The sequence below is a fragment of the Cynoglossus semilaevis genome, unplaced genomic scaffold, assembly GCF_000523025.1.
Source record: "Cynoglossus semilaevis isolate Cse_v1.0 unplaced genomic scaffold, Cse_v1.0 scaffold992, whole genome shotgun sequence".
Lineage (NCBI taxonomy): Eukaryota > Metazoa > Chordata > Actinopteri > Pleuronectiformes > Cynoglossidae > Cynoglossus > Cynoglossus semilaevis.
This window is the reverse complement of record NW_007585124.1, coordinates 150,292-162,680: the sequence shown is the minus strand read 5'-3', so window position 1 is coordinate 162,680 and position 12,389 is coordinate 150,292. Positions and strand designations below refer to the sequence as shown.

General features: G+C 49.6%; 3 protein-coding genes across 5 annotated transcripts in view; all 3 read right to left on the bottom strand.

Annotated features, from left to right (window-relative positions):
• Positions 1-3,757, bottom strand: part of klhl18 (kelch-like family member 18) — a 4,684-nt gene extending 927 nt beyond the window's left edge. The window contains exons 1-8 of the mRNA XM_008337455.3: positions 2,907-3,757; positions 2,484-2,614; positions 2,089-2,229; positions 1,817-2,015; positions 1,585-1,745; positions 1,369-1,505; positions 1,066-1,288; positions 401-505 (exon numbers count right to left, since the gene is read on the bottom strand). Of these exons, the coding sequence (XP_008335677.1) occupies positions 401-505; positions 1,066-1,288; positions 1,369-1,505; positions 1,585-1,745; positions 1,817-2,015; positions 2,089-2,229; positions 2,484-2,614; positions 2,907-3,035 (1,226 nt within the window). The 5' untranslated portion in view covers positions 3,036-3,757. The remainder of the gene's footprint in view (positions 1-400; positions 506-1,065; positions 1,289-1,368; positions 1,506-1,584; positions 1,746-1,816; positions 2,016-2,088; positions 2,230-2,483; positions 2,615-2,906) is intronic.
• A 156-nt stretch (positions 3,758-3,913) lies between these two features.
• Positions 3,914-8,122, bottom strand: LOC103398733 (poly(U)-binding-splicing factor PUF60-like). The gene is made up of 11 exons (XM_008337454.3): positions 7,845-8,122; positions 6,918-7,013; positions 6,747-6,833; positions 6,593-6,643; positions 6,361-6,522; positions 6,188-6,280; positions 5,895-6,108; positions 5,601-5,794; positions 5,383-5,488; positions 4,979-5,220; positions 3,914-4,677 (listed from the first exon to the last, which is right to left on the bottom strand). The coding sequence occupies exons 1-11, from the start codon at positions 7,863-7,865 to the stop codon at positions 4,378-4,380; spliced, it is 1,566 nt and encodes a 521-aa protein (XP_008335676.1). The 5' UTR covers positions 7,866-8,122; the 3' UTR covers positions 3,914-4,377.
• Positions 8,123-8,314: 192 nt separating this feature from the next.
• The window catches only part of afg3l2 (AFG3-like AAA ATPase 2), a 26,597-nt gene continuing 22,522 nt past the window's right edge, over positions 8,315-12,389 (bottom strand). For 2 of the 3 annotated variants that reach the window (XM_008337453.3, XM_025053767.1), the window contains 12 exons: positions 12,226-12,300; positions 11,986-12,110; positions 11,632-11,905; positions 11,209-11,346; positions 10,945-11,098; positions 10,764-10,871; positions 10,567-10,692; positions 10,367-10,477; positions 10,102-10,217; positions 9,818-10,018; positions 9,465-9,659; positions 8,315-8,844 (listed from right to left, as the gene is read on the bottom strand). In XM_008337453.3, the coding sequence (XP_008335675.1) occupies positions 8,605-8,844; positions 9,465-9,659; positions 9,818-10,018; positions 10,102-10,217; positions 10,367-10,477; positions 10,567-10,692; positions 10,764-10,871; positions 10,945-11,098; positions 11,209-11,346; positions 11,632-11,905; positions 11,986-12,110; positions 12,226-12,300 (1,863 nt within the window). In that variant the 3' untranslated portion in view covers positions 8,315-8,604. The remainder of the gene's footprint in view (positions 8,845-9,464; positions 9,660-9,817; positions 10,019-10,101; positions 10,218-10,366; positions 10,478-10,566; positions 10,693-10,763; positions 10,872-10,944; positions 11,099-11,208; positions 11,347-11,631; positions 11,906-11,985; positions 12,111-12,225; positions 12,301-12,389) is intronic. The other variant, XM_017030867.2, reaches the window with a different exon arrangement.

Here is a 12,389-nt window from a genome sequence, read left to right as displayed (position 1 = left end):
TCCCGCCTCCCACAAACACCCACGCTTGTCCCCCATTGCCATATTTAAAAAAAAAAAAAAAAAAAAGAAAAAACACGATGTGATGGCACGATGTCGCCACATGTCCAACTTCGACATAATGACGCCATCATCAGTGACATCACCGTCAAGGCATCATCGTTAAACATTATCATCAACCACGATGGTGTTGTCATGGCGAGGGACATCGCTGTGACTTCCCTGTTTGTGTCACAAAATGGAGATGATGTAACGATGATGTCATGACAACAATAATGTCTTGCTGTGAATGGTGTTAACGTGAATGATAGCGTGATGACTAATTCACGGTGACATCAGGTCACATGTTGATGACCTAACAGGTGATGCGTCACTTTGATGACATCACTGCAGTGTCACTCACCGGTCGTTCTCCGGACTGTAACACTCCACGGAGTTTAAGGAGGATTTTCCATCGTAGCCTCCGCACACGTAGATTTGTCCGTCAACAACCACCGTTCCCATGGCACTGTGGATGACATCATCACTCGGACCCATTCTGACCTTATCAGTCATCAGTGACATTAGAATCAGCAGTGATCAAAGGTCAAGTACCGATCAACGCTCACTGGCTCATCACTGTCAGTATTGATTTGGGATGCACTGAATTTTCTTCTACTGAAAATCTGCAGTCGGGGGGAGACGGAGAAGCTGACAGCAGTGTTCAAGATGAGGGGCGGGGACCCTGGTTGTCTGATCTGTTCTGTGAGATCCTGACAGAGAGTTCCTCTAATAATCAGACTGTTATTAGACTGTTCTGTTCTGACTTTCTGATTTCTCTGCTCCACATTTGACAATCATTCATTTATCATTGATTTATTATGAAGTGAATCAATCATTGATCCTTGATTTTACTGAGCATCAGTCACATGGCACTAATCACTGACTTGGTTTTCTCATTTTCTGTTTTCATTTTCGGCCAAGAATTTTTATTTCAGTGCATCACCATTATTGATTATCACTATTGATCAACAACTACAGATCAAAGGTCATCGGTTTGTTTCAGTTTGGGTCAGTGCTGATTCTTACCTGCGCTGGCTGTTCATACTGGAAACTTTGGTCCACGTGTCTGTCTCTGGGTTGTACACCTCTACTGTCCTCAGCCGTGATTGGCCATCGTATCCACCAATGGCATACAGCAGTCCATTAACTACAGCCACACCCACTCTGCTGCGAGCTGTCCTCATCGGCTGACAGCGTTCCCAAATGTTTCCGATGGGATCAAAAACCTCAACGACGTTCAGCGAGTCACCTGAAAAAAATGGTGAGAATGCAAGACTTTGATGTCGTACTTGAAGCTGTCAAAGGTGGTAGGTGTAGTTACAGTTGTACCTGAGCTGTTCAGCCCTCCCACTGCGTAGATGAGTCCGGTGATGGATGTGCAGCAGCGCTGGCGAGTTTTGAAGTCTGCGAGTCGAGGGCGGCGCTCTGGCATCAGGTGGAAGTCTTTGGCCTCGTCCACCAGGTCTCTGAGAGGTTCAGACCAACCAATCAATATCATTGACAACATTGTGACGTCACACCGAAGCCACACCCACGGGCGCTCACCTGCATCTGTGGCAGCAGCGTACAAGTTCGTCCTGCTGCACTCGGTCAGAGAGGAACTGAGGTCGACAGAGAGGAAGGCGAATCTTCGACAGTAACTCCGGAAGCAACAACTCTCGCCGTTTGCGATCGTGATAGACCCAGGCCAGCACCGCCTCAAAAACCTGAGCAGGTGACACCATTAGACCCCACCCCCAGGACAGCTGGATTACACTCTTCCAGAGCTCAGTCTCACCTGCTCCTCTGTCTCCACGTTGAGTTGGTCACAACCGACCAGCTCCAGAACTTCCTCAGCCCTCAAACCCAAAAACTCCTCCGACACAGAAACGTCCACAAAGTGCTGATGCAGGAAGCTGCTCGCCGAGTCGTAGAGTGTTGTACACATCATGGTCTCCGCAAACTGTCGTACGCCAAGGCAGTTTTTGGGATGTAACCTGAACACAGATAGTGGTTCAAGGACAAGCCCCATGTCAGCTAACTGTGAAAGGGTGTAGAACCAATGCTCACCTCTCCTGCAGGAAGGAACAGCAGGCGTCCTTCACATTCTGCAGCTGAAGAAAACTGGAACCGATGAGCAGGGACTGAACATTTTGTTGGTCGATGGCCACGTGTCCACTGTAGGCGAAGTTTATCAGAGCCTCCAGAGCGCTGCCGAGAGACGGAGGCTGTAATCTGACCACACTTGGTAATCTGACGTAATCTGACGTTACAGCATAACATGATGAACCAGCTGGTTAGATCAGGTTGAACAACAGTTCAAGTCACTTATGTCTGAATCACACTTTAACTTTATGACTGTGAGACGAGCGGCTTTGTAAACAACAACAACAACAGATCATTGCTGTGTTCCTCATTTGTTAAATATCATTGTCTTTCTGTCAGTCCTGCTTGTAATTGGTTACCTGGGGTCCATACCCTGCATCAGGATCTCGTCCTGTTTACACTCCACCATGTCGTTGGTGAACATGGCGTGAAAGTAGGGGATCGATGCTGCCAGGACGATACGATGAGCGCTGAACTTATGCTCACCCACCTGTGAACACACAATAAAACCTTACTGAAGATGACGTCACACACACGCCATACACTTGATACACGATCACGTGACTGAGACACCTGCTGCTCACTAACCCACGCACCCGTTGATGAACAACAAGACACGCATCGTCGATGAAAGTGCGACTAATAAAGTGGCGGATGAACCGAAGACGTCGAGCTGCTGGTGCTGTCTTTGCAGTAAGACGCTGGTTAGCGGTTAGCTTCCTCAAGTTAGCTTTAGCCGTACGCCGTTTACCCCAACCTTGCGCCACTACCGCTTCACATACCTTCAGTGTGACGTCACAGAGCTTTCCCTGACGTCGAATCTCCTCCATGACGACGTAGCCTCGCGCCGGGAGGTCGTGTACAGAGAAATGAACCAAATCCTCGAGCTCTTCACACACGACGTCACCCATCGTCAGCGTGAGTGGCACAGCACACCCGTGACGTTATCGCCGCCGGCGGAAGAATCGCCGCACTCAAATTTTCACAATAAAAGACCCGGACTCGCTTCAAATTATTTTAGTTGTCTCCGTGTTACAGGATTTCTGTCAATTCTGTCAATTCAATTTTGTTGTGGGACATAACTTAGGTTTCGATTTTACTCTTTTAAAGACAGCTTGTATTGTTTGTTTGGCAATAATACGCCGATCAACGGATGATTGATTAGTTGTTGTACGAATGAACTGAAACAGAGCTGTTTAGTTCCACCTTAAGGACGGTTTGGTGCTGGGAACAGGGGGGGGGGGGCGGAGGGATGGGGGTGATATCTGTGGGGTCAACCATCAAAAGAAAAGACAGGCACAAAAAGGAAGTGAGGAGCTCTATAGGAGGCACTGGTGGTGACCCAGGATGGAGAGGATTAGCAACGATCCAATCATTGGAGCCGCTGAGGTTGAAGACTTTGGGGATGTTGGACTGACCAGGATGTAGTGGATGAAATGGTACAAGTCACGGGACAGTTAGGGTTAGCGGTGCAACGTGGCTCTGGTTCTGTAAGTCACCTTCTGATGCTGGAGGATTCTGGGATATGTCACAACAACTGCAGCATCTGTATCTACTGTGGTCTACATGGGCAGGAGAACAGTGTCACTGGGATTTTCTCTCCCTTCATCCAATGACATCGCAACTACTGGGAATGACGTGACCCTGGACCGGGGGTCGGGACCATCCTTCACGTCTACCATGGTTAAAATACGAAAACAAAGTCAAAGTTAAAAACTAAATGAACAGCAGGATTTAGACAAGCAAATTCATCCCCTGGTGGGAGGTCAGTGGAACTGCTGCTGCCCTGGTTTTGTAACTTTTATTTTAAAAACCCTTCAGCCAATCCACTGCAACCCCATCAGACAGAGCTGTTTACTAAGAAACCTTTATTCACATGTGCTGGGCTCTGAGTTTTCAGCTTCCAGAAGCTTGAGTCTCAGAAGGCCTCGTTTCCTGTCCCTCCAGGCAGAAAAAGCAGCTGGATAGTAGCACTTTGTTTGATGGTCTAAAAACTGCTCTGACCCCCCCTGCCCCCCTATCACCTCCCTTTCTGTCCCCTCCCTTCTGTTCCCTTCCACCAAAGTGACTTTACCTTCAAAGTGACGTGAAACTTTCATAACCTGTATGTAAATAAACGTCCATCTCTGAGTCAAAGTAAAAAACCAAACGGGCGAGACCACATCAGTGGGATCCATTAAAGCCAGTAACTGATCCAAGCTGAGGGGCGAGGCCTGCCCTGTGTCCTGCATGTGATGTGTGCACATCAGTCTTTCACGCTGACAAGTCGCTGCTCTCAAAGCGTTCCTGGTCGTACATTTGGGCTTCGACCTTACGACCTCCAAACCAGCGCTGGTCCAGAGCCTGGATGGCCCGGTTCATCTCAGATGCCTCTGCAAACTCCACAAAGATCTTGACAATGACGTCAGCATCATCCTCCTCACCCTGACGCTCCTGGTAGATGATGACGCGTTTGACCTGACCAAACTTCCCACACTCCTCTGTTACCTCGCCCTCTAGGTCGTCATCGATGTCGTCAGGCCCGACCATATTCCTCAAGACCATGACTGATGACTGAGGGAGAGAACACGTCATTAGCACCCAACTACAACCAAGCAGCTGTTAGCAATGACACTAGCACAAGCTAAGTTAACAACTTTGAAGAACTGAGATTAAAATTAACACATTTAAATTTGAACAAAGCAGTTTGTTAAGTCAGGAAAAACCAGACCAGAGTCAGTTACTAAGTGTGACACACTAGCTGTAGCATCATGGTTGGTGGGCTTGGCCTCTGTGGGAGGGACTAAAACACCAGTGTCACTGGGCGGAGACTGTGGTGTACATGAGGGAGCGGTGTTTCAGTGGGCGGAGTCACCTCCTGCTGTCGCAGCAGCTTCCTCATCACCATGTGTCGTGCACTGCTGCCACTGATGCTCATGTGCTCCTGTTCACTCAGAGGCTCAGTGCCTCCGTCCTGCAGCGCTTCCTCCTTAAGCTCCGCCTCCTCCTCTCCCCCCTTCACCTCAGAGCTCACGGATGCAGCCTGGTGGGGGGGCGCTGCCAACACAGGGTTCACCAGACCCACCTGAGGGAGGCCGGGTCGAGCCGGTGTCACACCTAAAAATGACAGGAAAAGGACAAGGTGTCACCTGTCTGAACCACTACCAATCAGAATGCGTTCTTGGTAAACACGTTTTGGAATGACCCATGTTCCAGTTCAGACTCCCGGCCCAGTCCTGGTCTTTGCAGTGGGAGCGGTCTACTGAATGGCGGTCTCACCTGTGATAACCCCTGGAGCCTGGGCAGCCATGACAGCCTGAGGCAGTCCAGCTGCCAGGAGGGCTGGAGCAGTCAGAGCTCCCAGCATGGAGACTCCAACTCCGTCCTGGTGCAGAGAACATACACATGTCAGTGGAAAGTTCCTGTTTGAAAGAGTCAAAGGTCATCAGGACATTCTGGACACTTTCACTTCTCTGACTCCACCTCTGTTTGTGTACCTGAGCAGTGATCTTGGCGCTGGCAGTGGCTGCAGCCATGGCCGCAGCGGCAGGAAGCCCTCCAGGGGGGGGCGCAGGAGTAAGGAGGGGAATGGGAGGAGTCACAGCCTTTCCAACCCTTAGATACTGACCACCAAGGTCAAACAGGTTCATGGAGGCCACGGCGTCCTGAGCTGACTGGGCTTTCTCATATTCTGAGAAGTTTTTTTTTTAAATAGTAAAAAAAAAACTTTAAGGTCAGAGGTCAGTAGAGGTCACAGAGGTTAGTTTAGGCTGACACTGACACACACTCACCGATGAAGCCGTATCCTCTGTGTCGTCCTGTTGTCGGCTCTCGAGATAAGATACAGGACTTGATTTTTCCAAAAGCTTCGAAGACGCTGCGAATGTCGTCATCAGAAAGATCCACGTGAAGAGACGCCACGTAGATTCTGTTGAAGGCCCGAGCTTCTTCTGCCAGCTGATCAATGATTGGCTGAGCCTGACCAATGTTACTGGGACGACCCACCTGTTGACAAGCACCATGTCAGACCCAGACTGGACTAGACCAAGTGGACTGAGCTCCTGTACACTGGTCCACAGGGTACCTTGATGTTTCTTCCTCCTAAAACCACTGAGTTCATCTGTTCCAGAGCCAGCTGAGCAGCTTCAGGAACCTCGTACTCCACGAAGGCGAAACCCTGAGCGAGGACACGGAGAAGTGAGAGAACAAACACACACACACACACACACACACACACCGACGGACACACTCACACACCTTGTGTTTCATGGTGACAGAGTCGAAGGACATGTCAATGCTCTTGATTGGTCCAAATGGAGCAAAGGCCTGTCTGATGGTGTCCTCGCCCAGCTCGTAATAGATGGAGCCCACATAGACGCGACACATAATGGCCAGAGCCCGCTGACGCTGGGAGGAGACCTACAGAGGTCACAGGTCACAGGTCAGACAAAGGTGTAGAAAATCAGGATTAACCTGAAACATGACTCACCGACTGCAGTGGAGACAGAGCATCACCCAGACCCATGGTGAGAGAGGCCATCTGAAAACAACAGACCACAGGTTGGACCACAGGTTGGACCACAGGTTGGACCACAGACTGACCAGATGTAGACCTAAGTCTAAGCTGGGACTCAGCTGTTTACCTGCAGACTGCTGAGCTGCTGCTGCTGAGCCAGTGTTTGTTTGACCAGAACATTCCGGATGCTCTGTTCCATGGCATATTTCTTGGCCTGCACATAGGAAACAGCCAATCACTGTTCAGATTAGACAGCGTTAGCAAAGGCCCCGTCCACACAACCGCAGTGCCTCCTGACCTTCTGCAGTGCCTCCTGCTGGTTGGGCGTCAGTGGCGGTAGACCCAGCTTGGTACTGCTACTCTGTCCGTTCTCCATGACGTGAGTCGGCGCCCCCTGTCAACAACAAAGCCACAGCATCAGCCAATCAGAACATTTAATTGAAACCCTGTGTTTACACAGACAATAACTGTTTTGCAGGATAAGTGGACGTTAGCCGTAGATCAGGGTTCGATGTCCAACCACGGCCATGAGACGAAACTCCTCTGTCGTGGTTTTTAACTTAACATTCACGTTAAGTTGGCTTCTGTTAGCAAACCTGTGACTCTCGAGTGAACGCCGTGTAGGCGCCGTACACATGTAGCTAAAACAGCTCAACTGTACTGTACTGTACTGTACTGTACTGTACTGTTTGGTTATAAAAGTGGTGAGACTTTATTTCACAGTCACAGCTAACTACAAAGTGTGGACATCTGCAGACTTTTTCAGCTGCAGGTAATGGGATGAGGAGGTCGTTCAACAGCACAGTCTACAGACCTCCCGGGTGAACTACACACGCTGTTTAACTTGTCCGTGGATCTTCACCAGCTGTGGAGAAATTGGACGACATCCGGGAAACTTTCATTGCAACCTCCACATTGGGAAATAACAAGTGTGTAAGTGGGTGAACGAAAACATGCTTTGACCAATCACGGTCACAGCCTAGCTTAGCAGCCGAATTGCTGTGGATGAGCGTGAAGGCAGCAGTTCTCCAAACTTATCATCATGTGCTGCAGGTTCTAATCATTCAGGTCAAAACAGGCGATCACTCTGATCGATTCTTGACGTCGTATTCGCGTTTGTTCACGTCATCGGTGGTCTACTGGTTCAGTAGTTAGCATTACTTGAGCTAGGTTGTGCGCTCGGGGTAACAGTTAGCTGGGGCTAACAGATAACGTTTTTTCTTACCGCAGAAAGCACCGCCGCCATTCACCTGACGCTCGCTTCGATTTTGGATCAATAATAGTGTTTGTAATTTTTTCTGTAGCTTCGACCAGTGGAAGCACAACGTCACTTCTAAGTCATTTCCTACTGAGGAGCAGCTTTCAAAGTAAAAGCCGTGAAAACACGTAATTCTTAAAACGATGATACTATGCCGCAGTTTTTCTCAAATAGGGGGTCGGGCCGCCCATGGGGACGGGTCGTGAGGGGCTTCCAATGGAATATGGCACGCTGGACATAAGTAAACCACTGCTGTAATGCTTGAACGCTAACAAGCCTCTAGGTGGCAGCAACTCATACAGTGGTTAGCACAGATAGAAATATACATGTTATCAGGTTCTCAGTAGTATTTCAATTCGCGGGGGGGTGGGGGGGGCGGAAAATAATTGAGATCCACTGCATTAGCAAAGTAAATAATAGTGAATATTAACCTGGCGTTTTCTGAGTGAGTTTTTATTTTATTAACTTTTATTAAAACGTGATGAAGACGAATCATTTACTCATTAAAGTCTCTTCCATCTGTATGTGAACCAGAACATTTCAGTACATCAACAATCTCCAAATAAGTGGCACCGGTCCTATCACAGGACCAGATACAGCAGGTCTTCTGGTCCATGGGGGTAGAACCCTACAGAGAGGGTTCCTGGTGTCTTTTTAATAATGGGTAAAAGGTCAACTTAGAACCCTGGTTTCTTCAGAATGTCAGACAATCTTGACCTTGAAGGTTTCAAAAGGGCATTTCTCCAGAGATCTGTTGGCCCTCCAAGTGGTCCTGGTTCTCGTCCTTGTTCCTCCTCTCCTGGTTCCAGTTCTTCAGACCTTCTGGCAGAGTTGTGTCCTCCTCCAGACTTCCAGTTCCCTCCACAAATTCTTCATACGTCGACTTCTCAGCAAACGGGCGTTTTCCCAGCAGTTCAACCATGTCATTCTTATCCAGCACCTCTTTCTCTAGCAGCCGTAACGCCACCTTCAGGAGACCAAAGGAACAAAGAGAGAGGCATCAGAGCTCAAGGCAAACCACTGCTCCAGGAAAGCCCCGCCCTCTCTCTTGGCTCCACCCATTATCCAATCCAGCCGAGTTAATTTTTAATCTGCTTCTGGGCAGGGTCAGTAAATTTATAAATAACAATAAGTCCTTGTTTTTACCCTTTGTTTTCAGTATATAAGTTATTCATCATTATTATTTATTCATATTAAATGAAATATAATTTTACAAAAAAATATCCTTAACATGAAGTGCATTTTTTATTTTCAAAATTCATCAAGTGGGCCTGATTGAACACACTAGCGGGCCAGATTCGGCCCACAGGCCGTATGTTTGACACCCCTGATCTAGAGCATTTGTATAAAATGAAAAATTAAAATGAAATTTGTTAAGCTCCTTTTATGCTTTAATTTTTGGCAATTTGGGGAGTGTGCGTTCCAATAAAGGCCATCTAGTGGCATCAATCAAAAATGCAGTTGATGCATTGCCATGCAGGAAAAAGAGAATTTCAAATCTTTACCATGAGATGGAGAACTGTGTACCAGTGTGTTATGGACCAGGGCAGAAGGTTTGACCATGCCCTAAGTCCTGGTTCCAGGTACCTTTTCAACTTCTGGTCTCTTGTTGCTGAGCAGCTGATGGGTTCTCTGGTAGGCCTGGCTGATCAGGGTTCTGACTTCGGTGTCGATGAGTCGAGCTGTGGCTTCACTGTAAGGTTTCTCCAAAACCACCTCACCCTGACGAGGAAGGTCAAAGGAAACCTGTCCCACCTTCTCATTCATCCCAAACTGGACAATCTGCAACGGAACACACAAAACTGCCAGTGACCCGGGATCGAACATGAAACACAACCCAGGAGAAAAGGTCCTGGTCAACGGTTCAAACGCAGGGTTAGTCAGTAATGTAATGACACAGTGTCACATCCAGGTGTCCAAGTGCTTCTGTGGCAGCTGACCTGAGCATAAGCACTCTGGGTGACCTTTCTCAGGTCATCTTGGGCTCCAGTGGTGATCCTCCCAAAGAAGATCTCCTCAGAAACCCGTCCTCCCAGGGTCATACACATGCGGTCCAGCAGCTGCTCCTTGGTGTAGAGGTACTGCTCCTTGGGCAGGTACTGAGCGTAACCCAGACCCTTACCCCTAGGGATGATTGACACCTACACACAGAGCAACATCAGAACCTGGACCTTTGCTCCAGAGGAACCCGTCAGAACCAGAGCAGAAAATCAATGAGTCTGACCTTCAGAAGTGGGTCTGCGTGCTCCAGAAACCATCCAGCCACCGCGTGACCGGCTTCGTGATATGCTACCGTCTTCTTCTCCTCCGGCTGCAGAACTTGTGTCTTCTTCTCCAGACCTTCATCAGAGACCACAACAAGATTAGGGCCTGGTCTTGGACTATGGGTCCAAGTCTGGTATCAACTAAGACTTGGACGGGGACACAGTCTGCTCTCAGTCTGAAGGTAGTTCTGAGAGCAGTCGGGTCCGGTCATCCAGGTCACTCACCTCCAATCACCCTCTCGATGGCCTGTTCAAAGTGTTTCTGGTTGATGGCGTCTGAAAGGTGGCGAGCGGCAATGAGCGCTGCTTCATTGCAGACGTTTGCGATGTCTGCCCCTGGTGGACGGAAGAAGAGTCAGCGAACAGCGGAGGAGGAGGAGGAGAAGGAGTGATGAAGGAGAAAAACAGGAAGAGCAGGTGTTCACCTGAAAACCCGGGCGTCAGAGCCGCCATCTTCTTAGCCAGAGCGTCTTTGTCCAGACTGTTCTCCAGCTTCAAAGGGCGCAGGTGGACTTTGAAGATTGACGCCCTACCCTTGATGTCAGGAGGACCTGTTCCACATAGAGAAAGTCAAAACAGGTCAAGTGATGATGTCATCTCTGTGTATAACCTGACCTCTGACCTATGTAGATCTGCCGGTCAAAGCGTCCCGGTCTCAGCAGCGCTGGATCCAAGATGTCGGGTCTGTTGGTTCCCGCCAGAACCACCACGTTGGTGGCTGTGTTGAAGCCTAAAGTACAGGGTCAGGGTTAGGGTCAGAGTTCATCCAGGTCAGGCTGCAGCCTGGCTGGTTGTCGACCCACCGTCCATCTCCACCAGCAGCTGGTTCAGGGTGTTCTCCTGCTCACTCTGACCTCCAAAGTTCCCTCGCCCTCTTTTTCGGCCCACGGCATCGATCTCATCAATGAAGAGGATGCAGGGGGCGTTCTTCCTCGCCATGACAAATAGATCTCTCACCTGCACAGGAAGTGACATCAGCAAGAGCCATGACCTTGTCAGCAACAGAACGTGCCGTTTGGCCGCACTGCACTGTCGTCACATGATTAAAGCCGGAGGTTGGGACTCACCCTGGCTGGGCCCACGCCCACAAACATCTCCAGGAACTCGGAACCGTTGACAGTGATGAAGGGAACGTTGGCCTCGCCCGCTGTCGCCTTGGCCAGGAGAGTCTTCCCTGTTCCCGGAGGACCGGTCAAGATGGCGCCCTGTGGACAAACCACAGCTTTAGCCTCACGTCAAATTGTGAATATTAGTTGCGCTTCCCACACAGGGCACCAGAGGTCAGAACATCCGAGTGTGAACATGTGACCAAAAGAGAGTAACATTTGGGAGGAGACGAGCTTCAGAAATGAAAGAACGTCACCTGAACAGAAGGTGGAACCAAGTGTTCACCTGAGGCATCAGAACCTTGGACTGATGTCTGGTGAACTGGACATGGACCGGTTGGAACCCCGACATCTGACCCATGGTGGGCCGCTCCACCTTCTTACCTTCGGTATCTTGGCGCCGAGGTCCTGGTACTGTTTAGGATTTTTCAGGAAGTTGACAAACTCCATGATCTCCACTTTGGCCTCTTCACAGCCGGCGACGTCTTTGAACTTGACGTCAATCTCGTCTTTTAGGATCTTGGCCGTGGTCTCACTAACGCTGAAGAGTCCGCCCATCCCCCGGCCAGACCGACCCGGACCTCCGAGTCCTCGCCGAAGCATGAAGAGCAGGAAACCGATGATAAGCACAGTGGGGAACATGCTTAGGAGGAAGGTTCTGGAAAGACCAAGAACCCATTCAGACAAAAGACTCACATTATAGGGGATTTAACAGAAGGGGCGGAGCCACCGACTCACCCATCACTCTCAGTGGAGTAAACCACGGGCAGCTTGTTCTCACCCTCAACTCCCAGCTCGTACTGCGCCGTCTCCAGGTTTCGCTCAAACGTGTCCACGCTGCCAATGTTGAACCAGATGAACTGCTGTGGACACAGGTCACATGACCACCGAGTCAGGTGACCACGTTTCAGTTTAAAACCGACAAAGAAGAATGATTTAAGATATGATGCCACAAAAGAGGCGGAGCCTCTAACTCACCCCATCCATGGGTGCCTTCCCTGGAGAGAAAATCACTTTAACGTAACGTTTGTTGACGACTTCCAGTCGGTCCACCTGGCAGACACAGACAGGGACACAGACAGGGACACAGACAGGGACACAGACAGGGACACAGACAGGGACACAGACAGGGACACAGACAG